Source organism: Triplophysa rosa, unplaced genomic scaffold (assembly GCF_024868665.1).
Source record: "Triplophysa rosa unplaced genomic scaffold, Trosa_1v2 scaffold287_ERROPOS314419, whole genome shotgun sequence".
Taxonomy (NCBI): Eukaryota; Metazoa; Chordata; class Actinopteri; order Cypriniformes; family Nemacheilidae; genus Triplophysa; species Triplophysa rosa.
The window spans coordinates 156,282-182,702 of NW_026634301.1; the positions used below are offsets into that span (position 1 = coordinate 156,282).

The window sequence follows — 26,421 nt, forward strand, 5'->3', positions numbered from 1 at the left end:
AGTTGTCTCATCTTTTGGCAGGGCTAACAAAGAGTCTTTCTTTTTGCAACAAAACACACAGCATCTCCGTGACATGTCTGCGACAGTGACGATACAATGAGATTTACAGGTACGCCCACCTTACTTGCATTTAGATTTGGGCGGTCTCAGTCAAGTCATGTTACAAAGTGATGTACATTCGCCGGGGTGTGGTTACACGAGGCGTTTCAGGCAGGTCTGGGTGAGCATTCACTTTTCGATAGAATACATCTTTTGTTCTGACACTTTAATTTTTGCAATTTTACGTGTCTAATACATGTATATAAAAACATGTATCCGTGCCATATGACCCCTTTAATGGTATAAAACAACATTAAATATGTCTCCAAATAGAGTCCCCCCAGTAAATCTGGGGCATTTCCACCAATGGTAAACACTGATTTGCCAAGAAATTAAAGTTTTTTGTTTCTCAACTTAATGGGTGTTGTTTATGGTTTCAGGTCTCGGCATAGGAAAAAACTATAATAAGGTTAAAAGTGTGAAATAAAAAGGTTGTAACAGATGACAGATGATTGTGATCCCATTGACCTACCAGAGCATCCGAATATCGTGAAGTTGCTGTAGGATACAGTCCATTCTCTGTGGTCAGCAATACAGAACGAGCCTTCTCACCACCTGCAACAAAACGTCACAAAGTAAATAGCCATCATATAAAAAAGCAGCACATTTATTTAGGCCAACAAGGTGGAAACATGTCAAGATAACATAGGATCCATTTTGTCCTATATGATTGCCTGGATGACATACTGTAGTAGCCTACATGTACATCACAGAAAGGTCTGTGGGTAATCAACATCTGCAAAAGCACTTTAGTTATTTTTTTTCTCAAACAATTAAAACCTACTGTAATGATAAGGTTTACATGAAATGTTCACTCTCAAAAATGTAGCATCTTTTAGCAGTTTTTGCAGCAGCTTTTTCTTTTTTTGGTCAGCAATTAAGGGTAAATTATTGTATATTAATTAAATACAGTATCACTAAATGTTAAACAAAAAATATTTAATGTTTATTTTTTAAATGACATTTGTATGGTACTGTATCTATCAGATTGTTAATGACAAATAACTTATGACCGTGTGTAACAGAAGGAAACAGAGGCACTAGTCAGGATCAGATATAGATGTATCCAGGGACAACTGTGCATGTGTATTTAAATGAAGGCTAAAGGTCAAAGGTCAAGATAATGGGGTGTATAAGACATTCTATACTATCTATGCTTTCTTTGGCTCTTTCTCTCACACATTGACATAGAGGCTTAGTTTCACCAAGCCTACTCCTCATACAAACTTGTTGATATTTGACTCAAAATGAAATGTGACCCTTTTTATGTATTTTGCTAGGACAAATTGAAAATGTTCGGGCGAAATGTTACTGTAGATTCTCCCTTATTTGTTTTGAAAAACAAATAATATACTATGTTTTTCTAGTGTTTTTACAAATAAGGACATAATCAAAGGAAAGTTTTGCTTATTTATCAGAATTGTTCACTTTTGAGCACAAATCTGTCCCCAAAATATGAAGTAAAGTTAAATAGGTACATACACGCACACACACACACACATACAAACCATACCATACTGTATATATTATTTTTACATCATGGCAAAAATGTTTTCTAAAGTACTCAAGAATGTTTTTGAAAATTAATATAAATAGTTATGACTGTTAATGGAGCGGCAGTGATAAACAGCAGTGAATTGGATTATAGAGTTTAAGTCAGCATGTTCTCTGTATGGTTTCTAGTATGTTCTCTCATTGCTGTTTGTAAACAGGTCAGTGGATGGTCATAGAGTTTGGAGCAGGCAGATATGTCGATAATAACCACATTGCTTTTATTTTCAGCAGACAAAGTCATTTGTTTCAAACATAGTAAAGATGCAATGGAGAACATTGCAAACATTTTACGTTAGTGGTTTTTACTAGTAGGCTATGACATCATTTTAGTTTTTTTATTCGCTGTAGGAAGCTTTCTTTCTAAATTCAGCAGAGACCAGAATACAACTTGGTTGTAAATTGAATCAATAAACTGAAAGAGAAAATACAACAAACATGTCAAACAAAGTAAAAAAGTACGTCAAATATTAAATAGTAGCTATATAAAATATGATAGCTCTAACTGGCCTATCAAAAGTTATCACAATTTACCTGTTCCAAACTTATCAGAGACTCAGGATTGAATTTTAATGTTTCAGCGTCATTAAAACAGTTTAAAATCTCCACCAAGATAGAGCCAAGCAAAAGTATATATTTTTTATTTTGCCCAATTTGGATAAATGCTAACTTTAGAGTAAATATTTCTAGACAGAAACTGAAATCTAATAATTCCTGTGTCATTGTATGTAAAGATGGTACTCTACTACATAAAGTGGATACCATCAAATATCTTGGATTATGGCTTGATTCTGAACTTTCCTTTAAATCTCACATTAACTATATTTTATGTAAGGTTAATTTTGGTATTAGTGCTTTATATCGATCCCAAAATTGCTTTTTATGTAGTGTTCGTAAAAAAACTAGTTTCTCAACTTATATTGCCTATTATTGACTATTGTGATGTTGTTTATCAATCTGCATCAAAATCTGAACTTGCTTCACTTACTACAGTATACAGTAGACTTTGCAGATTTGGGATGTCCTTTTTCTACTCATCACTGTTTAATGTATGATGCACTCCAGTGGGAATCTTTGCAGATAAGGCGGCATATTCGTTGGCTTAATTTTATTTTTAAGTGTATTTATTTTAATTATTATTATTATTTACAACAATATTTTGTACCTTATTCTTCAAATAATGAAGTTAGACATTCTGTTCAGATTTACTTCTTGGTCCCTAGTGTTAAGAAAATAATAAATTGAAAATTAGGTCTGTTACATCATTTAGAATGTTTAAACAAATTTTATCAGTTTCGTTTCGTTTTTTTTTTGCTCTAGTTTTAGACAGATTTGATTGACACTGATTGATTTTCTCTTTTTAATTCTCAATAATTCCATGTTATTATGGAATCTGTCATTGTTCAAATTTGGTCTGTTTGATGTTTATTTAAAACTGAATCCTCTATTTGATATTATGGGTTATTATTATAATTTTTGTTTGTTTGTTTTGTTTTAATGTGTATTCGTGTTTAGTTGTTTTGTTGTTGTAAAGTTTGTGTATTATGTATTGTGGGCCCCCCTCGAGAATGAGTTGTTTCATCTCAAGGGGTTTATCCCAATAAATAAATAAATTAGTCTTGTATGTGCTTGACACGAGTTATGCTTTTATGACATGTGTGTTAGTGGATATGTACCAAGTTGCTGCCACTGAAAAGTTGAATTGACCAGTTTGACCAAAGACAATTTAACCAATTACTTGTGAGGTTCTTTTTGTAAGAACCCATTTCGCTCAAATCACGTTAGATTTTATCAAGCAAAAGTTCCACAGTAACCACTGGCTTTTCAGAAAGATTAGTTCCAGAAGTATTGTTTCCTTTCATTATCTTTACAGGAACAAATCTGTCTTGAATTCCTGATTTAGTGTGCTTAAAAAGTAAACCCCATAATCTTAGCATGGTAATGTGATAAACTGATTTGGCAGATAGAGGGGACCGGAGAGAATGCTCTAACTGCAACTTCACAACTTTTCTATTGATATAAAAAAGATATACGTGTACATTACAACTAAATAAATGCATCTGGGATGGTACGAGGGTCTGTAAATTATGACAGAATTTTCATTATTTGGTGAACATTTCCTTTAAATGGCACTAATGTGTTTTCATAACCCAGTTACAACATTACTCTTACAAACCTGCATTAAACTCAGAAATCCTCAATGGTGTCAGTCTTTAGTTGTGAGCCAGGAAAGCCAGATTTGGTGAGGGTTAAACTTGCTGTTCATGCATTCTGTGAAGTGTGGTAGACAATGTCAGCATATCTCATTAATGTCTGGATAGAGTTGTGACACAGGCAGAACAGACCTGTTGGGAGTTAGTGCTGCCCAGAAATGTGTGAGGGATGACAGTATGCATAGAGAAAGTGGTATTAGAAACATCCTGATGGAATATTAGTTAGAGAAAGAACCATAGCATAGACACAGGAGGGTAGACATGTTGGACAAAATGCTGTTTATTGGACTAATGATAACATACAAAGAAAAAAATTAATGGATTTAAGCCAATGTTACAGCATTGCTGCTGGCAGTCCATACTGGAGAGAGTGTGTGAGATAGAAGATAATACACAGAAAGAGAATGTTATAATTGTTTAAAAAGGTAAGCAATGGGAACAATTAAAAATTACACCTCAAGATTACAAAAATACAGCAGAATCTCAATTATGAAGCAGCAGTATTTTCATGGCAGAACAGAATCACCAAGTAAAGTTCAAAACTGAATCAGCAGTTTGGCAGTTAAAGGCTGAAATTCCTGATAGACAATATAACACAATAGCAATAATCAGTGAGTTGTTTAAGTTATTTGTATGTTAAAGTCACGTGTAGCTACTGTATCAATGCATTTTATGTACTGCGTTTTCATATTCATTTAACTAACTGCATTGTGTAAATACAAACCCAGATTGTCAGATTATTTTAAAGATCCAGTGAAACTAAAATCTGAATACTGTGGCAAGTCGTGTATATTCAGATATAGCTAAAAACTATATTTAAATATTTAAAACAAATCCCCTTCCCAACCGGTTCCATCTTCCTGTGTTGTTTTGGCAACATTTTCTATCTTGCAAAACCAGCTCATGGGAGATATGTATTTCCTATCAAACATCTGAATGAGCTGAAAGAATAAAACAATTCCAAATAGGCTAAAGTTATCTATAACATTTTGTATTATGACAAATGTCACGAATAAGGGGGTGCTATTAAATAAGCTTTGACAAACTTATTAACTCAACAAACTGCCATTTATCATATATATATATATATATATATATATAATTTTAGGAAATTATATAGATTTATATAGTTTTGACTAGTGCACATATCCCTTTAACTTAAATGAGCCAAATTAATATTATCCAAAGAAAGTTTTTTTCTTAAAATGTAATGGGTGCATTTAGTCTGTTGTTCCTTTAGGTTTTGTAAGCTGGTGTTTACTTTTCCCATCTGAAAATCACACTTTATGCAAACATTATATATTATGGCACTAAATCAAGTTCCCCTGTAATGTGAACTCTTTAACAAGACTGACACAGAAAAGCAGCTTGTATTAATGTGAAAAAAGAAATTAATTAAAAATAAGATATGTCCTTTGAGACCACACTAAGAAGTGCATGGTATTTAAGGGTAAATATGCAAAAATGTGCATCTACTAAAATTGCTTTTTGATTTTAACTCCTATACAAAAATGTGGACCACACTACTCATATATGAGTACACGAGTGTCATATATGTACATTCTTTATCCACATTGATATATATTTAATTATGCAACAGTAATCTTTCTGACTTCTTAATTGATTAAGATTGTGCACTTCTCATATACAGTAGTTTAATAGGCTATCATAGTGTTTCCACAGGTACTTATCCCAGCTCAAAGAGGATAAATAACCCAAAATCTCTTTTAGTGTGGACAGACATTAATATATAAATCATGTGTAGGTTGAAATGTACAGTATAAAGACTGTGGCTTTATGGCACCAGAAATGCTTTGTATGAGCATCTCTACCAGGCTCAACCAATGGAGTGTAGACAGAAGGAGGTATGCACATATGCCATTTACTTTTCACATAAATGGCAAATATATTCAGATGTTTTTAGCACCTAATTTACTTGAAAGTAAACCCTGTCTGTGCCATAGCAAGGTTTTTTATTCTTTTTGAAATGTATTTGAACAGATGGCAGTTTCTTGCATACCTAACCAACAGATTCCAAATTGCTTGCTTTGTGTGCTGACTGTCTGATAAATTCAGCTGGTCTGATGGCAGTCCAATCTTGTTTGTACATTGCTTTGCAAATAAGCTAAAAATTACCTACATTTTTTGTAGGTAAAAACATTATAAAAGCCAAGAAAAGTACCATACATTAGAATAAAGAGGCACAGAAAGGTCTCTCAATATGCTGAGTTTGTGTAACTTTGTCTTCATTCTTGGTGAGAAGGAGAAATCTGGTTTTGCAAATCAAGGAATCGTGGACAGTTAGAAAGATAGTTCACCCAAAAATAAAAATTCTGTCATCATTTACTCACCTTCGAGATGTTCCAAATCTGTATAAACTTCTTTGTTCTGATGAACACAGAGAAAGATATTTGGAAGAATGCTTATAACCAAACAGTTCTTGGACCCCATTGACTACCATTTATTTTTTATTCTGTTGAACACAAAATAAGATCTTTTGAAGAAAGTAGGACAGCAAACAGCTCTGGTGCACTTTTGACTACCATTCAAATTTTTCCTAGTCAATGGGGTCCAAGAACTGTTTGGTTACAAGCATTCGTCCAATGTGTTTAACCAAACAAAGAAATTCATACAGATTTGGAACAAACAGAGAGAGAGTAATTCATGACAGAATTTTCATTCTTGGGTGAACTATCCCTTTAAAGCTTGTGGTAATGATTGAGATATCTGAAATCTTAAATAAAGCTACTGGACAACATAATAAATGCAAAACATCCTTTTGGATGGATCTATTCTGATATTAAATTATATTGTATGATTTTTGAAATATTTAATTAAAAACCTATGCTACAAAAGGAAATGAAGCACTATACATGTATCTACCCTTTATTACGTGTAGGTTTAAGATTGCCTCTATTTATTTTTTGTTTGTTCAATAACATTATTTCTTACGTTTGCACACTTCCCTAAGAGGTACAAGCAATGCCAAAGTCATGGGTTTAAGTCCTAGGGAGCACAAAACAGAAAAAAATACATTGAATCTGCTAAAAACACAAATGTGAATGTATGGATTCCAATTTAAAGGATAATATAGATAGTAAAATTTTCTTTTTTTGGGGTACAAAGTTTGTTTCGCATATGTTATTCTATAGACCAGTTCCTTCTTCTTCTAAAAGAATTCTATTTGAGTCGTAAACCCTTACAGCAAGAGAACTAGACAATTTTGTGAAAAACAGGCCAAGAAAAGAGTGAAAGGTATTTCTCTCACGTCACAGAGAAGAAGGTGCTGTTAGTAAAAGGGTGAGGATTGTTTTTAGGAAGGGCAGAACCTTGGTAAATGGGCTCCAGGAAAGAGAAGTTGTGGGACAAAGGTCACATGATAGTACAGCACTGGCACCGTTTTTTCTTTTCAATACCTGTAGATGGCAGTTCCTTGGTCGAGCTTTCATCTTTGCCCTCTGAGGACAGTTCAGTGGTATCAGACAGGGGCCGGCCTGACACGAGGTCTGCAGCATTGCCGTCAATGGTGGAGATATCAGTAACGGTCTTCTCGCGAAGAGATTTCTCATCATCTTCATCGATAAGGACAATCTCGGCCTTGATGGTGCCATCAAAACCAAGCAGCTTCTTGGTTTCCTCCTCATCTTCTACACTGTGGTAACCCATAAAGATCATGGTCACTGGTTTGTCGGCTGAGGCCTGTGGAGTCTCCGTCACCTCACTGTCATAGCCTTGTTGGACTTTGCTAGAGATTTGTTTCTTTTCTTGCTCAACCTCTTTGGTACTCAACTGGGGTTGTATTGGATGTGGTTCAGCTGGTGTTACAGTTACCCGGGCGCCATCGCTTCGTTGCTGGGACTGGCCTACTTGCTGCATTAATTCGTCCACTTCACTGGAGCTCCAGGGGTGCATGCCATTCTCCATCGTAGCTGCTCCACCAGAACGCACCTCGTAGATTACTTTGCGACCGTCATCGTAGACCTTGATGCCTCGCTGATGGGCTTCCTGTGGACTGACTGCTGAGGCAGAGAGAATCTTGGTGGCACCTGTCTTCCGATCCTTTTCGACGTTAATCTCCATGGCGTATAATGCTTGGGGAAAAGTGCAAATGATTGTGGGTTAATATCTACTCAGTGTGTATCATGCATTACTAAAATGTGGCATGCTTGTTATTAATGACAGTTTTTCAGTGATGTCCATGCAGTACTCCATAAAATGCAATACATTGCCATATACTGGCATTAATATCAGAACCAAAAACAAATTCAACCTACCCTTTGCACTGTTATTACGCTGCTGCCAGTAACCTCAGTTTGATGTAAGCTTAGTCGATGAGACATTGCTGATTTTAGTAAGCACTCTTTTCTTCATTTTATGGAAATTCAGTAATTATAGTAGTGAATTACAAAGTGCAAACATTGTGATTATTTATAACAGCTTCCATTGAATAAATCTGCTTGGCACAATACAAAGCATCTAAAGTTGTTTCTGATACAGCAACTGTACCTTTATGTAAACCAGTGGTTCTTTCTGTCCAAAATTTCTGCAAAAAGGTATGTACATTTAATGTATTTCATATAATCTTGCATAGTTTGTTAATAGTTTTCCATGTTGCCATATACTTAATTTGGTGTCTAGTGACAAATATATTTGCATCCAAATACTTTTTTTGATGTCTTCTCTTTAAAAGTTGATAAACCTATGTATTTTGTCATTTTAAGCTGATTTGCTACAGTACACTTTAGACTTGTGACTCAATTCTCGGTCATAACCCACCAGCTAAGAACCACTGATTATAACCATAGATGAAAAAAATGAAGTACTTGAATAGAGGAGCATGTAAATCTAGTAACAGCACAAGTATTAAGAGTTGCAGTTTTTCCACCCCATTTTTTCACTGCAACCTTTTATTATCCATTTATTTTCTTTCAAACTATGGAGTGATACATGAACTTTAGATAATAAACGTTCAATGCGGTGATCTTTTCACTCATTTTAGTCCCATCACAGGCTCATTATAAGCTTATTACTTTGAACTGTGCATGGGTAGCTGCTTAATAAAGGCAGGACACCCCCACCAAATCCTTTGAAAATGTGTTTGAAACTGATGCCCAGATACACTGATGTGTACAAAGTGCTACATCTATCATCTTGTCCATGCTCTGTTAAATTGAACTGCACCATCTGTAATCTACTTTACCATGCCTGCTTTTGGCCTTGTCCCAAACTTGTGACCACCCCAGCCCCTCCCACGTGCCCAACAAGCACCTACCAGATTTTCCTGGATGTTGTTTATCCCCTGAAGCAGAGACTGGAGTTTGGGAGTTCAATTCTGGAAAGTCCGGGATCTGGGAGCAGTTGTAATTCACCGCATCTGTCCAGTGGAAAGCAGAAGAGAAACTAAAACTGAATCCCTGTGTTCAAAAGCTCACCGTGTTTACACCCTCCTCTTCCAATCCCCCTCACTAAAATGTGTTTCTCTCCCTCTCGTCCCTTTTGCTGTGAAGCAGCTCATTGCTTAGACAGCAAAAGCAGTGCAAGTGAATTAGAGCAAAACAATGGTGGCACTGGGTTAGAGGGATTCCCTGTGAATAGGTGGATCAAGGTAAACAAAGTGCAGAGTCATTGCCGTATGTGTAGAGATCAATAGTCTAGCTGAGGCAAGAGCGAAATGGGCCAAGAGGCTGATGTGGAGCTAGGAAGGACCCCTATCTGACACAAAGGGTTGTAAGGCAGAGGGCATGTGTGTTTTGAATGACCATCTGTAACCCCTCTGGTACCATGCAGAGAATGTTATCGGAAGGTAATGAACTTGGCCTGCAATGTCTATGGTGTTTTCAGATTATTCTGGGTATGACTGAGCAGAAATGATGATACAATCCTTATACACGTGACTTGCATACCTCCATCTTGACTCTGAAGACTCTGCAGAAATAAATAAAAGCATTGTAATTAGACACTGTGATTGTCTATAATATATGAAGCTGTATTTCTTTGAAATAATAATGTAATACTTTTGGTTACTCTATAGTGGCCCCAAAAAGTTTGGGCAGTTCATTTTTTTTGATGACAACAAATAATAAGTCCTGATATGGACTGGCCACATGTCCAGGGCGTTACCCAGACTCGGCCCGAGATAGCTGGGATAGGCTCCAGCACTACTAACAACCCGAATTGGGATAAGCGATATAAGGGATGGAAAACAAACTATTGCAAATTAAATCTCTGAACATTTTTTTTGTAAAATATTTGCTTGTTAGGTATTCTGTAATCATTTTTTAATAAGTGACTGATATTCCTATCTTACTCTAATGCAATGATGTTCATTCAGACTTTTCAGGTGGGGATGAAGCATCCACATACTTTTTGTACTTCACATGTTAATTATTGAGGAAAAATTACCTTCTGCAGATCTTCAATAGATTTCTCTGTTTCCCTCAGTTTCTCTAGTAGAACCTTCTCTTTAGCTGAAATCAGGGACTCTTCATTTTCCAAAAGACAGATTTCTGATTCCAGTCTAGAAAAACACAAGTGATAATAAACTTTATTTAGTTTGCACTTAGCAGAGCTTTAGGTTTACAGAGTTATTTAACAAGAATCAGTGTTCCAATGTACAAGCAATGCTCTTTATTTCTTGACAAACAGTATTTAAATGTAAGACCAAGTTTCCTGTATGGTTCTTGCAGGGTTTCCTTCAACCGGACATACTGTATGTGCTGCCCATTGAGAAAAATCATAGCATGGAATTTACAGTCGTGTGCACACATTCTGGCAATGAACGAGACATATCCCTTCAGTGCCAATTAATCCATGCATATTCCCAGTGGACTCTATTCTCACTCAATCTGTATGCTGGCAGCCAATGAGGAAGCGTCCGGGTGAGGAACTCGCTTTGCCTCCGCCCATGAGAATTTCCTGCTATTGTTTGGATCACTGAAGTTTCGTGGTCTGCAATAACAGAAGAGAAGGAGCCTTCCCACGATTCCTGACTAACATTCCTTCTACTAAAGAACACACATTATCTATGAGAACAAAAATAACAGATGGCCATAAATGCATTAACAACAGGTGTTCTATGAACTATATGATCATATTTAGAAAATACCAAATTATAAAATTCTGTATAGTGGTGGATGCGTGTTTCAAATTCTGCCATTGTCATTGTTCCACACCCATATATTAAAGGTAAGATAAAGTAAGAGATCCATATATATCTGTGGACTATATTCCAAGTCACCTGAAGCCATTCACTAACTTTGTGTGAGAAACGGAATGTTTGAGTTCCATGAAAAATCTACTCATTACAGTAACTCTCAAGTTTCATATAATGCATTAAGTAAAAAAGCATGATACAAATGCATTTTTGTTTGTATGAACATAATAAGTAAGGACCAATTACTGCATTTTGTTACCTGCACAACGATACTGTGGAGGCCTATAGAACCGCTTTAGAACTCTTGGAATATAACCCATCATTTGTATTCACAAGTTTTTGCTTACATGTGTAAATTAAAGGCAGTACACCAGCTATTAAAGGGACATAAATAAATTGTCTTTTATTCACCCTCACCCACACACCAACACCCACACCAGAGGTCAGGCCATGTTTCCAAGCTGGGTTGGGGTCCAGTATCGAGGAAACACACCAGCAACAAATCACACCAACAGACAACTGAGCAGGAAAGCAAGTGATTTCACAGGTATCCACCATGTGTGCACAAATACTGTTACTGCAGCCTGATTCTCTTATGCCATCTAGTGGTGGATGCATGTTTCAATATTATCTATGGCTTTGAGGACTAATTCTATGTATTTAGTCAGCATCATATGCTAATTATAATTTTGTTTAGGGGAAAACATAAATTTGTTATTTACAAAAGTAAATTTGCTCCCAAAGCTTTCACATAACAGACTATCAAGAGTGACAAAGACTTTTATTTTGACATGGCTTCATGAAATTACGAAACTAATCAAACAGAAAATCTGTCACAGCAGCATCATTAATAACTATGAACAGAACATAGTTGTGAGGTATAATGTGAGCACACAAGGTTTTGATTGTGTTGAGGTCCTGCGCACTGCTTTCTTGAATAACAGATAAGCCGTTTCTTCCTTGTGTAAATAACAAAAATAAGAGTTTGTACAGTAGTGTGAAAGAACGGTTTAACCCAAGATATATCAGTTTATTTAATATATCAACTTTTTTTCAGTTCTTTTCATCACACCACAGTTCAGTTCACCACAGAACAGAGGTTTTTTTTAAAGTGTCACATACAGTTCCATAATTATTTCCATGTGTTGCAGCCAATAAACATGGGGCCCGCAAGCCATCATGGGTGTAGGCTATATGATTCTTTTAAAAATAGGATCTGACTTGTTCTCCTTTTTTCTTTATCCAAATCACATCAGTGTTTAAGAGTCCACCTTTTTCTGTGCCTCTGGGTGACCTCACACAGTCTTCACACCCACCTCTTCCTGCATTACGTCTCGCACATCCTGCCCATGTGTGTTTACCATTGCATTATACTGTTAGACTGAATGAGCTATTGGTGATTTTGCTATAATCGAGAAACAGTCCCAGGCCAAATTTCACTTTCTCATTGAAAAAAATATACATTTGTGCTGTGACATTATTTTCATGACCTTCTTTCACAAGCTGAAACAATCTGAAACTGGTGTGAGGTCATAGCAACTGACTATAATGTCCCTCAATTCAGTTAACCATTAACCACAAGAACATCGGCAGCAGACCCTCAGACCCCACACCCCCACATTCCCATGACAATACAAAGATTTAATGCTTCCTGTGTGGTTACAAATATCTCAAGTTCAAATGGCTTTAAGAGAAATTTCTTGGTGTGAAAAAAGTTAACAAACGTTTTTGATATGGATGACTATCACCAAACAAGAAAACAAAGCAACCCAGAATAGAATAACTTCAAGAACACCATTGATAAAATGCCAGTGAGCTGCTTTGAAGATGCTAAAATATAATCGTTTTATTTAATTTTTTTGACACAATTTAATTCCTTACATTTGTGTTATTATATAATGCCACTGTTAATCTAAGGTGCACAAAAATCTGAGAAAACGTAATGAATGAGTAAGTGACCCTAAACATTTAAACAGAAGTCACATAAAGCCTTTGCAGTATAATACTGCACTGTTTGTGGTATGAGTGTGAGTGATACCTCAAACACAGTGCAGCACATCTCTTCTCCAGTCACCGTTAAAACAAGATATTCAGTAGCACAGTCACATGCTTTGTTAACAGGTTTTATTTTCATAATGCCTGACAGTCTAATCTCCTACTTTGATGTAATGTTTATTTTTATGTCACCTCTTTAACTTCAGTGCAAGAGCAGAGACTTTACCTTCTCTCCTCACCATATTAGGAACACTTCTCACACAGTTGTATAAACAGTGTGTGTGTTAGGAGTGTACGGTATGGAGCTCCGTGTGAGTATCATGTCAACACCACATTTTTCCTGGAAAGCCCAGTAGTTCAGATTTACTTTAAGCTCTGGCTGGGATGTTTTCTCTAATGACACGTTTATACGAGAGATTTGCCTTTGGAGGAGAAGAACTGCGGTTAAGTTAAACCACCAGCTGTACAACTGAGTAAGACTAAGTTGTGTTATTTTTTTGTGATAGCTTGATCACTCTGATGAATTTGGCTGTTTAATTATGCCTTGTAATGCACCTTATAATGTCTCATGAATAATTGTAACAACAGTTTATACATTATAACGCTTATCAATTCATAGGCTACACTTTCCATTTTTAATTTAATAATTCGTTACAACAACATTTAATGTATTACAACACACATTATGAACAATTATAATACATCATACCCTTTAATAACCCTTAATAATGCTTTATACCTAAAGGCTTTAAGTAAAGTCTCACCACTGTTTTAACAAGTATTGGCTGATAACTGCCTGATTGGCCAAACAGAAGAAATCTTTTAGCTCCAAATTTTCGACAGTCAGCTGTAAAGTCTGTAAGTTTTACTTCATGGATAGTTACTTTATATTTGCAAAACATTCCAACAACAGAGAAACGTTGTTTATTTTAATGTGATGCAAATAGTTCTATGGAATGTGCATATACAGTACTTTAAAGGGGTCATATGGCGTGAACACGTGTTTTTCTATGTCTTTGGTGTGTTATAAGTTGCCCATGCATGTATTAGACACATACAATTGCAAAAATTAAAGTGTCAGAAAAAAGATGCATTCTATCTAAAAGTGAATTCTCACCCAGACCTGCCTGAAACGCCTCGTGTAACCACACCCCCACAAATCCACGTCAGTTCATGGTATGAGTTGACTAATACCGCCCAAATGTATACGCAAGTAAGGTGGGCGTACCAGTCAGTACAATTGCTTTGGAACCTGATGTTCCAAATATGGTAAGAGGCGTTACATTTCCGTCACACGCTTGCAGTGACCAATCACTACGTACTGGTTAACTGGCCAATCATAGCACACCTCGCTTTTCAGACAATGAGCTTTGTTAAAAATCCACATGTTTCAGAGAGCCGGGGCAAAGAGGAGATACAAACATACAAAATACAGCGTTTTTGAACCTTAAATCGTGTATAAACATTGCATTATATCTAAAACAAATGACAATATTAGTTTTAGCCGTGTCATATGACCCCTTTAAAAATGATGAGTTTTACAACAAGAAGCATGTTTAAATTATTGTCATTATTGGTTACAGCAGAAGGTGGTGTCAATATAGAGCAACATGTTATTTTACCTAAAGATATGATTTTGTAACACAGAACAAGATGCATTCCAGTCAAAATGCTTTTTAGTCTTCTACACCCGTTTTTCGAAGGTAAAATTTTTCTGCAGGGTACGAAAATAGCCACCAGCCACTCCCTTAGTCTCAAACCTCTGCCACAGAGGCTGTTCTATTCCCTTATTTCATCTACGTCCTTATAGAAAGACTTCTGTGAAAATCTCCCCCAACCCAGGAAACATCACCTGCCACCCACAAGCAGTCTGGCTTCTCAATGCTCGAAGCAATCACCCCGTCCAGTTGGCCAATTTACCCTAACAATGACAGATGGGAGTTTACGGCCCAAGGACGTTTGCTTTTGTAAGTGACCAAAAGCGAGAGCATTTGCGTATATGATATACCAAAATAGAGTCCAATGTTGAGAGATAGAAAATATCTGTCTCTAAAATAACAAATCTACAGAAATAGGTAGAACTTCCACCACATGGTTCAAATACTGCAGAATAAACTTGCCGTCACTCGGAAAGTTTAAAGTGATAGTTGACCCAAAAATGAAATCCTCATCATTTACTCAGACTCATGTCATTCTAAACCAGTATTACTTTCTTCTGCAGAATACAAAAGAACATATTTTGAAGAATACTGGTAAATAACCTTTATTTCTATAGGGACTCCATTGACTTCCATTTGAAGAGTTTGGTTCCAAAAAGAGATAACTCCGTTTTAATTTTTTTTCAAAAATTATGTTTTTATCATGTTTTATTGTGTTAGTTAGCTGTATTTTTTAGTTATTATGGCTTAAATCAAAACAAACCAACTGCAGTTTGATTGATATTAATTGCATGCACAATAAAAACATGATTTTTGACATTTAAAAAAAAAACAGAGTTATCTCTTTTTGGAACCAAACTCTTCAAATGGGCACAAAAGCACATTTCTTAAAATATCTTCTTTTCTTACTTACAAGTAGAAACCTTATGCCTTGAATGTGACTGAAGGCAGATAACAAAAATTATTTGTACCATGACTCCTGACCTGGAAGTAAGATTAATCCAATCAGATTGAATTTAGCCAAACTGAGAAAAAGTGCCATGTTTGTGGGCAATATGCATCAGTCAGTAAAAACCTTTGCCCCTTTCTTGTTGTTCTGCATAAGTTGGTCAGTTGTAAAATGTACCATAATGTTGAATTCAGGACAAGTAAATACTGTAGATCCATCCACATTCATAACAGCGACCCCCTTTTCCTCTGTTGTGGTCCATACCTGGTATCAACCCTCATCTATGCTAGCTAAACAGAGAAAATCCAGGAACCCTTTAATTGTATACATGATACCATAACACTGACATACCCAACAGACATTCTAAGAGACACAGTCCAGAGACTTAGTCCTAAAAAATAAATGAGACATTAATTTTCCACACGACATCACCGAAGAGCAAATAAACAATTAACACAACAATGTAATCCCACCCTAACACTTCAATCACAATGTAACTGAAGATTACATAATAGATTCTGAGTACCAAAATATTCAACAATATAAATCATGTAAGCTTTTCAAAAAAGGTGGCACACTTCTTCCAAAAACTCCCACACAGCTCACTTCAGATATTCAACATCGGAACCATCATTAAAGCCTACAGTACAAAACCAGTTAGTTCTCAGATACTACACTTGTGTTTCTTGAGATGACTGGGCTTGCATAGCTCATGCTGGTTTCTAACATGTTAACTGTATTAAGATTCCTTAAGGCATTTTGCCTCACAGCAAACTGTGGGCGAACCAGAAGGCCCTGCAGGCCTCAACAAATAAAACAACTAAAAATACGTGCTAATACACTTAACCTCAATTGAGCCAACTTAGCTTCCAAGGGTACCAATTTTCACACTTAAAGGCTAACTTAAATATTCATTGTTCGATCTGAGTCTTAGCCATAGGAACATTAAATTGATGAAAAGGAATGTGCATTTATTGAATAGACATGGAAAAGTTTTGTTGGTCTGTTGTTTGCAGCTGTTTCTTGTTTGTGCAAGATTTCTTAGTTTATTAGAGTATACAGCATCTGGTGCAACTGGCGCCTCTGGCTTTCATAATACTACTGTAAATGCAATGTTTTGCAAAATTAGTAATGTAAATGTAAAAGTAATAAATCCTTTATACATTGTTCTATCATGTGTATTGTACCAATTTATCATGACGTATACTAGCATTGACAGTATGTTCATGGTCTGTAGACAAACGAAAATAGCTAAAACCATCAAAATGCTCGCTAAAAAGATTTACCAAATAACATACACAGATAGCAGAAGAGCAATTAATAGGAAATGCAAATCAGTTTCACAATGCATCCCATATGAGGAACTCAAAAATGAAGTCCGCAGAACATCAAATATGTCTACCAGATGAGTTTGAAAGCTTTGAAGTTCTCATAATTAAAAGCAAAGCAGAGCTGAAAAACAGATCCCGAAATAGGCTAGTGGAAATCACTCCAGTGTCTATGCGCAATTTACACAACACAGTCTTCAACTGAAAACGAAAAACTGAAAAATGGATGTTAGCTGTCCATTTACACAACCATGGCATTTTGGGGGCCTGAAAAAAAAAAAACCTTAAAACTGGTTACTAAGTGCAATTCCCTGAAAACAAGTTATGTCTCTGTCTAAACTACAAATCCTGAAAGAGGAATTACATGTACAAGTGACATTGCCCTTTACTGACCTGACAAGAATAATAGTGTTTTTGATGTGATGTTATGTGTAAACAACAGGATATTGTTGTAAAGGCAGCATAAAACTACTGAAGCTGGATGTTCATCATGTACTTTTTGGTGAACCTAGTTGACCAACTAAAACTTCTTTACTTGGTTAAGCAAGTGAAGAAGCCTGCTGTGTCCAAAAGCTTAGAATAGCATTAAAGCACTTACAATGAGATTTCAGCATATGGTGATTTAAAACCCAATTCCAGATTAGTGAATTCATTATTGTACCTGTGAATGATGTCTTCTAGTTTTTTGATGTGAAGTTCATCTTCCTCGACCCGTTTCCTGCAGCCGTCATCTTCCTCTTGAGGCCCCGCTGTCCCTTGAAGAAGCCATCTCTCCCTCATGGCTTTAGACTGTTAAAAAACCAAACAGTTCTGGTTGGCCATATGCAATAATTTAAAATCTCATTGACTTGTGGCCAATTTTCATAAAGTATGATATTCCGACACAAGACATTTGACATCTCGTCACACAAGATTTAAATTGTGAAGTCAGTCTGTTTCATATTTAAACCAAATATAACTGTAATTTACACTCCACACAAAACTAACAACTGTTTCTGCCGCTGTGCAAATGTATCCTAAATTTGTACAACTGAACGTAAAACAGGATTTCAGTTTATCCTTCAGTCAGCTCATTATCATGTGGACTGTGGCTTGCCACCGAAAACCCTTAGCATGCTACTGTAGGTCCATTGTTTGACATTCAAATGTACAATATAAACGGCCTGTGTTACCACATTCTCATGTAAACTTGCTTGAATACGTTTATAACTTGTCCAACATGAACAGCTGTTAAGAATGTAAGCGAGCAGCTGTGGTTAAACTGACTTCAGTATGTAAGCTAAGAGGTCTCTGAAGACCCCTTATGCCTAGTCATCACCTCTGTGAGGGTCAGCCACATGAACTCGGGAATGCTGCTGAAGGTATGCAGCAAAAACGTCTTGGTTACGGATGTAACCTCAGTTCCCTGATGGAGGGAACGAGACATTGTGTCGAGCCGACAGATGGGGTTCGTCCTTGAGAACCAATCGCATCCGACTACTTAGAAAAGGCCAATGAAATTGGCGAATGAAATTTGCATGCCGGACTCCGCCCCCGGATATCCGGGTATAAAAGGGAGACGGCGTGCCTCATTCATTCACCTTAGTTCTGAGGAGCCTGAGACCTCTCACGACTGCTGCAGTGGGCAGCACGTGTTGTGGCAAGAAGGACACAACGTCTCGTTCCCTCCATCAGGGAACTGAGGTTACATCCGTAACCAAGACATTCCCTTTCTGTCGGTCTCTCGACGTTGTGTTGAGCCGACAGATGGGGTTCCTATGGAAAACACCACAACACTGTGCCCTGTCACAATCTCTAGCGATGTGACGGTGACTGGCCTGGGCGTGTCAGCCGTGAGCACTACCGCAAAATTGTAACCTACCAGTGGGTAGGTAGGGGGTCCCAGAGCTTTACTTGAAAGGTGGGAAGGCCCCTGCCTTCGGCCTCACAGGCGGCTCTTGTTTCTCTAACAGCGAGAAGCCGCCTGGTACCGTAAGGCCACTGGGTAAGCGCTACTTCCTCAAGTGGGGGATGCGCTACAGAGACCATTTTCTACCGGAGGGAGGAGTTTAGATACCAACATGGTCTCACCGTTAGGGGAGAGCTCATGGGAAGAATGTGCAGACTAGGGGTGGAGCCGAACCCGAATACGGTATTCGGAAAGGCACAAATAGCGTGTTTTTTACGAATACTTATTTCGAACAAATACTTAAAAAAATATTTGTATTCGGGAACAAGAAAAACTTTATATCAAAAAGCTGCATTTTCTCACGAGAGAAATGCCCGCATGAGTGAGTGAGTGAGTGAGTGAGTGACATTCTGGAGTCGGGGGGGGGATGGGGGTTGGTGGGGGTAAAAGAGGTGACTGACACAGGCTGCTCCACACAGCAACAGAGAAGGCTCGGCTGAGCGAAAAAAGACTTCACTGCGTGCATCACTATTTTTGTTGAATAGATTTTTGTACCTTAACTGGGTTCCGGAGGCAGTTTATAACTTTCGGGAAGCGGAGTTTGATCGGGAGATTATTCCGTTACGCTGCATTATTGACGTCTGCAGTCGGGTGCTCTCATGTTCGCTCTGTTTACGTACACTATAACGTAAATTAGAAGTGTAACGCAAAAAAACTGGATTTTTACGCCTATTTTGAATTTTACTCGAATACAAATACAAATACTCCCCCCCCTCAACAAATACAAATACAGATACAAATACCGGCTGCTTTGCACACCCTTAGTGCAGACTGAAGGAGTTAACCGCGAGGTGGAGGTCCACCTAGGGAAGGTCATGGGTTACCAAGGTGGGAACCAGCATGAGGATACATCAGACGGAACCGCCCTGCTGGGGGGTTGCAACGTCTGGTAGCACTAGGTTTGGTTAGAGCTATGTTGTGGATAACTCAGTTGGTACCCGGCCTAAGGGGCAGGGCTGCTCTGCCCAGCCCGCCCACAGGAGGTGCTTGCTTAGTGATGGATGGAGTGCCTGTTCTTCACCCAGTGGGGGAAGAAGGGAGGCTAGTTTAGTACGCTGACCCCCTTAGGAGAAAGGGGGAAGGTACTGTCATAGGCGTACACGCTACCGGCCGCCAGTCTTGCCTGGTGCCTGCAAGACTCGAGCTGATACCGGTTTTACGCAGAGGCTGTAGGACCTCGCAAAGGTGATGGGTGTAGCCCAACCCGCAGCTCTGCAGATGTCTGCCAGAGAGGCGCCTCGAGCCAGTGCCCACGAGGAGGCTGTACTCCGTGTGGAGCTAGCTCTCACCCAGTGGGCGCGGGCGATCTTAGGACAGGTACGCCGTAGTGACGGCGTCCATGATCCAGTGCGCCAATCTCTGTTTGAGACAGCCCTCCCTGCTGATCTCCAAAACAGACAAAGAGCTGCTCAGAGCTCCTGTGGCTCTGCGTGCGGTCCAAGCAGAGGCGCAATGCGCATACTGGACACAACACGTAAGGGGTTGGGTCTCCCTCCCCGGTGGGGAGCACCTGTAATTTCACCACCTGGTGTAGGGGGAGTGGTGGGAACTTTGGGCACGTAGCTGGGCCGTAGCAACTGGGTCGTGATGAGCGACAATAGCGGCTACATACACGTTCAGTGTGGAAGGGGAGAGATTACTTTTGAGTCTCTGGAAGGGCAGCACGTTCCCAATCGAGCAACTCCGCGGGTCTTCTCTTCGAGAAGAGCACCAGGATGAGAATAGGCACCACTTACAGGCGTATAGCCGCCTAGTGGCCAGGGCCCTAGCCTGAGTGATGGTCTTAACCGCCGTAAGGGGTAGGCCACTCAGGATCTCCTCATCTCGTCCAGGGGCCAGACATGGAGGTTCCAGAGGTCTGGCCTGGGATGCCATAACGTGCCCTTCCCCTGGGAAAGCAGGTCCTTCGTCAGGGGAATCGGCCGGGGGGAGCTGTCGTCAAGAGCATTAGCTCCGAGAACCAAGTCCGGTTGGGCCAGTATGGCGCAACTAGTACACTTGATGCTCCTCTTCCCTGACCTTGCACAGGGTCTATGCAATGAGGCTCACTGGGGGGAAGGCGTACTTCCGCTTGTCCCACGGTCAGCTGTGCGCTAGAGCATCCGTGCCGAGGGGGGCCTCGGATGGGAGTACCGTAGCGGGCAATGGGTGGTGTTCAGGGAGGCGAACAGGTCTTCCTGAGCCCGCCTGAACTGTACCCAATGAGCTGGACTGCGCGGGGGTGGAGTCGCCATTCTCCGCGAGGCGTCAACTGACGAGAGAGCGCATCGACTGTCTGGTTCAGGTCGCCAGGGATATGTGTGGCTCGCAGGGATCTGCTCACCTGCGGACTCCATAGGAGGATTTGTCGGGCGAGTCGTGTTAGCTGCCGTGAGCGAACGCCACCCTGGCGGTTGATATATGCTATGGCAGTTGTGCTGTCCGACCGGACCAGCACGTGCTTGTCCTGCACGAGAGGTTGTAGCCGCTTCAGTGCAAGTAGCATATCCAACAACTCTAGGCAGTTGATATGCCTGCGCAGGCGGGGGCCCGTCCATCGCCAGACACTGCGTGCCCGTTGCACATGGCACCCAAACCCTGCAGGGAGGCATCTGTCGTCACCACGACGCGCCTCATGACCTGCCCGAGAGGGACCTCCAGCCGTAGAAAGGTCATTGAAGACCAAGGGGTTAGGCTGCGTTGGCAGAGAGGCGTAATCACCATCCGCCTGCTGCCGGTGTGCCACGCTCTCCAGGGAACTCGACTCTGTAGCCAGTGTTGGAGCGGTCTCATGTGCATCAACCCGAGGGGTATCACCACCGCCGAGGATGCAATGTGCCCAGGAGCCTCTGAAATTGTTTCAGGGGGACCGCTGACTGCTTGAAATATTCCAGGCAGTTCAAAACTGACTGAGCGCTTTCTGTAGTCAGTCACGCTGTAATGGAGACAGAGTTGAGTTCCATACCAAGAAAGAGGATGCTCTGCACATGGGAGAGCTTGCTCTTTTCTCGGTTGACCTGTGGTCCCAATTGATCTAGGTGCCGTAGCACTAGGTCCCTGTGTGTACATAACAGATCTCACGAGTGTGTCAAATGAGCCAGAGATAGTTTAGTACCCGCACACCTCTCTCCCTGAGGGGAGTGAGGGCGGCTTCCACTGGACAGGGACAGACCGAAAGGGAGGACTCTGTACTAATATGCCTGACCCTCGAAAGCGAACCGTAGGAACGGGCGATGACAAGGGAGAATTGAGACATGAGAGTAAGCGTCCTTCAGGTCGATTGCCATGAATCCATCTTGACATCTGATAGATGCCAGGATGCGCTTCTGCGTGAGCATCCTGAACGGCAGCTTGAGTAGGTGCCTGTTCAGGGTACGCAGATCTAGCAACCCCCTTTTTGGGGACGATGAAGTACGGGCTGTAAAACTCGTTTGAACATCTCGGCTAGAGGGACGAGCACGATCGCTTCCTCACCAGAGGGGTGGCGACCTCGGCCCGAAGCACGGGAGCATCCTTGCCTCTGACTGAGGTCTGGGGGGTTTGACCATGTAGCCGAGACGGATCGTATCACGTAGTCACCGTGACAGTTTGGGAAGCTTTTGTCAGGCTCCCAGGGACCGAGACAGGGAGGCTAGGGGTACGTTCTGCTTCATCGACCTCCCGGGGGGTGGTTCGATGACTGGCAGTGTGGATCCCTCGCCGTGGGGGGGCCCCCGGAGAGGAGATCGGCTCTGCTGTTTTACCTGCCTGGCGATGATGTAGCACAATGCACCATCTATTGAGAGTGCATAGGCTGATGATTATCCTCACCATTGGGTCTTGCCTCAATGTTGAGTTGCCGAACACCGTCGTGTAGAGGGTGAGAGCGTCTGTGATAATACACAGACGATGATGTAGCACAACGCACCGTCGATTGAGAGTGCTTAGGCTGCAGATTATCCTCGACATTGGGTCTCGCCGTGACGCAACGTCGAGTTGCCGAACACCATCATGTAGAGGGTGAGAGCGGCTGTGATAAACACCCAGAGAGAGAGAGAGAAAACTCTTAGAAGTGGGCTGTTGGGACAGGGCAGGAACCGTCCCGGATCGACCAACCAGCGAAGGAATGGCTAGGGTCGGACCCGAAGGTATTCTCGATCTCCCTGGGGTCTTCCCATGAGGGCCGCTTAGGCTTCCGCCGTGGCTGCTGATGGGGTGATGGTCTCCTCTTCGATGTCTTCTTCCGGGGGGCCACCTGTGTGGGGGGCGCTGAAACCGGAAGGCGTCGAAGAGGACCAGGGCTGCTGGAAAGCAGACTGTGCACGGGATCTCAACGGCCAGAGGGCGGCCGAGTCACGGCGGGTGAGGATATCTTGATATCCTCTGTCTGCTTCTTTACTGTCGAGAACTGCAGCTCGACAATATCACCAATCAGCCCCCCTTGCAAGATGGGTGCGTCGAGAAAGCGGACTTTCTCGGCGTTACTCATCTGTGCAAGGTTCAGCCAGAGGTGTCTCTCCTGGACCACAAGTGTGGACATCGCCCAACCCAGGGCCCGCGCGGTCACCTTGGTCGCCCGTAGAGCGAGGTCGGTGATGGCTCGGAGTTACTGCATAAGCGCTGGGTCGGTTTTACCCTCGTGGAGCTCTCGCAACGCCTTGGCCTGACCTGCAGGATAGCCATAGCGTGGAGAGAGGGGACAACTTGGCCCGCAGCAGAGTAAGCTCTTGACATCTTGGATGCCGAAAAACCTACATGCTTTGGACGGGAGTCTAGGTTGAGCCCCTGGGGGACATCGACGTATGCTCTAGCTGCCCCACCATTGAGGGAAGAAAGGGCGATGGAACTAGTTGACGTGCACGAGCCGAAGGGGGCGTTCCAGGTCGTACTAAGTTCCTCATGCACTTCTGAGGAAACACGGCACTGGGGGCGAGTACGGCTTGGAGCTGCTCTCAAGCCCGAGGTACCATGTATCCAGCCGCGAGCGTTGGGAGAGGCAGTGCGGTGCACTGGAACCCAATGCCGGCGGTCAGGGGAAGCATGACTGACATTTTGACGTCCACTTCTTCCTGGGCTCGACCCCCCGAGGGAGGGAGCTCCGAGGAATCGTCAGAGTCCGATGCCAGTAAGTCGCCCTCCGATGCTGCAACGGATATCTTATCATCACGCTCCTTTTCCGAATACGTGGTTGAGGAACAAGACGGTGGGACCGTCTCATGGGGAACGGTCAGACGAGCGAGATGAGGTGTGAACGGTCCGTGAGCCGGTGTTTGACGGATTAGCGCTCACAGTAATCCTCATATCACCCTCGCTGCTCGCCGTAGCAGATGGCAGGGCCGTAGTCCTGCCGTCACGGAACGGGAAGCAGACGAGGTGGTGGCTGAGTCCCGTGGGAACACAGCCACCCGTGACGCAACGTCTGAATCATCAACCGCCCGCAGTGCAGGCAGGACGTATCCACAAGGGCTGCCCCAGCATACTGGAAGCAGACCTCGTGTCCGCCCCCCTACTCGATGAGTGTGTTGCACCCACGAGAACAGCGTGACATGCCACGCTGGAGAAATTTGCTCTTTTAGAGAAAAAACGTCTTGGTTACGGATGTAACCTCGGTTCCCTGATGGAGGGAACGAGACGTTGTTTCGAACCACAGAATGGGGTTTGTCTTGAGAACCTATCATCTTCTGAGTATTTAGAAAAGGCCAATGAAAATTGGCGAATGAAATTTGCATGCCGGGCTCCTCCCCGGATGTCCGGGTATAAGAGGGAAGCTGGGCGGCTATACGCCCATAGGTGGCGCCTCTTCTCGTCCTGGTGCTCTTCTCGGCGAGAAGACCCGCGGAGTTGCTCGGTCGGGTACGAGCTGTCCCGTCCTCAAGAGAGACGGGGGAGTAACCTCTCCCCCTCCACACTGGGAATGTATGTAGCCGCTACGGCCGCTCATCATGACCCAAGTGCTGGGTAGCCTCTGGGACAGCACGACCTGGTCATTAGGTTCCTAAGGGGCGCGAGAGGGTGACCACCTTATCCGCGCTCCGTACCCTCTTGCGACCTAGGTGGCGGGCCTCAAGAGGCCCCGCCCCCTTCGAGCCTCTCGGGGTTGCCGCTCTTTCTCAGTCTTGATAAAGACGGCTTTCCGCATGGCGCTCACCTCCAAGAGGGTAGGGGATCTGCAAGCACCCTCCGTGTCCACAGATTGCCTAGAACTCGGGGCCGGGATTCTCACGTTATCTTGAGACCCCGCCCCGGCTACGTGCCCAAAGTTCCCACCACTCTCCCGAGAGACCAGGTGGTGAACCTGCAGGCGCTCCCCACCGGGGAGGAAGACCCAACCTATCCGTGTTGTGTCCAGTACGCGCACGGCGCCTCTACTTGGACCGCACGCAGAGCCCAGAAGCTCTGAGCAGCTCTTTGTCTGTTTCGGAGGTCAGCAGAAGGGAGGGCTGTCTCCAAACAGAGGCTGGCGCACTGGATCGTGGATGCCCTCGTTAGGGCATACCGATCTCTATTCGCCCCTGCCCGTTGGGAGTGAGGCACACCCCTCATGGGCACTGGCTCAGGGCGCCTCTCTGGCAGACATCTGCAGAGCTGCGGGTTGGGCTATGCCCAACAACTCCGTGAGGTTCTAATACCTACGCGCGGAACCGGTGTCAGCCCGCATCCTGGCAAGGTGTGGGACCGGCAGCCGGTAGGGCATACGCCTGCGGAAGCCCTTCCCCCTCCGGGGGGAGCAGTGGCGATCCCGCCTCACTTCTTTCCCCTCGGGTAAAGAACAGGCATTCCATCCATCACTAAGCACCCTTCCAGGGGACAGGCTGGGCAGAGCAGCCCTGCCCCCTTAGGCCGGGGAACAGTTGAGTTATCTCCCACATAGCTCTAACCGGACCTAGTGCTCCAGACGTGGTAACCCCCCCTCCGTGGGCTGTTCCGTCTGATGTATCCTCATGAATGGTTCCCACCTTGGCAACCCATGACCTCCCCAGGTGGACTCCCACCTTGCGGTTAACTCCTGCAGTCCGCACATTCCTCCCATGAGTTCTCCCCTGATGGTGAGACCATGTGGTGTCTCCACTAATTCCTCCCTACGGTAGGTAGTGGCCTCTGCAGCGTTTTTCCCCCCCAGGGGGGAATAATGCTTACCCAGTGGCCCGTACGGTGCCGGGCGGCTTCTCGCCATTTAGAGAATCAGGCCTCCGCCCGTGACGGCCGGCGTTAGGGGGCTTCCCAACTTTTTGTGGAAAGCTCTGGGTCCCCCTTCCTCTCCACTGGAAGGTCATAATTTCGCGTTAGCGTGTTCGTCTGACTCGCCCAGGCCAGTCAACGTCGCTCCGCAGAGATTGTGACGCGGCTCAGTGCTGTGGCGTTTTCCATAGGAACCCCATTCTGTCGGTTCGACACAACGTCGAGAGACCGACAGAAAGGGAACGTCTTTGTTACGGATGTAACCTCGGTTCCCTGATGGAGGGAACGAGACGTTGTGTCCCTCATGCCACAACACTGGCCGCCCACCCCAGCGGTCGGGGGAGGATGCTTTAGGCTCCTCAGACCAAAGGTGAATGAATGAGCACGCCA

At 42.4% G+C, this 26,421-nt stretch overlaps 1 protein-coding gene across 4 annotated transcripts in view; it reads right to left on the reverse strand.

The window, feature by feature from the left end:
- LOC130550307 (A-kinase anchor protein 2) overlaps nt 1-26,421 on the reverse strand; it is a 113,665-nt gene that overhangs the window by 64,523 nt on the left and 22,721 nt on the right. For 3 of the 4 annotated variants that reach the window (XM_057327735.1, XM_057327737.1, XM_057327736.1), the window contains exons 4-9: nt 17,608-17,735; nt 10,266-10,380; nt 9,767-9,788; nt 9,136-9,237; nt 7,280-7,954; nt 572-654 (exon numbers count right to left, since the gene is read on the reverse strand). In XM_057327735.1, coding sequence (XP_057183718.1) covers nt 572-654; nt 7,280-7,954; nt 9,136-9,237; nt 9,767-9,788; nt 10,266-10,380; nt 17,608-17,735 — 1,125 coding nt within the window. The remainder of the gene's footprint in view (nt 1-571; nt 655-7,279; nt 7,955-9,135; nt 9,238-9,766; nt 9,789-10,265; nt 10,381-17,607; nt 17,736-26,421) is intronic. The other variant, XM_057327738.1, reaches the window with a different exon arrangement.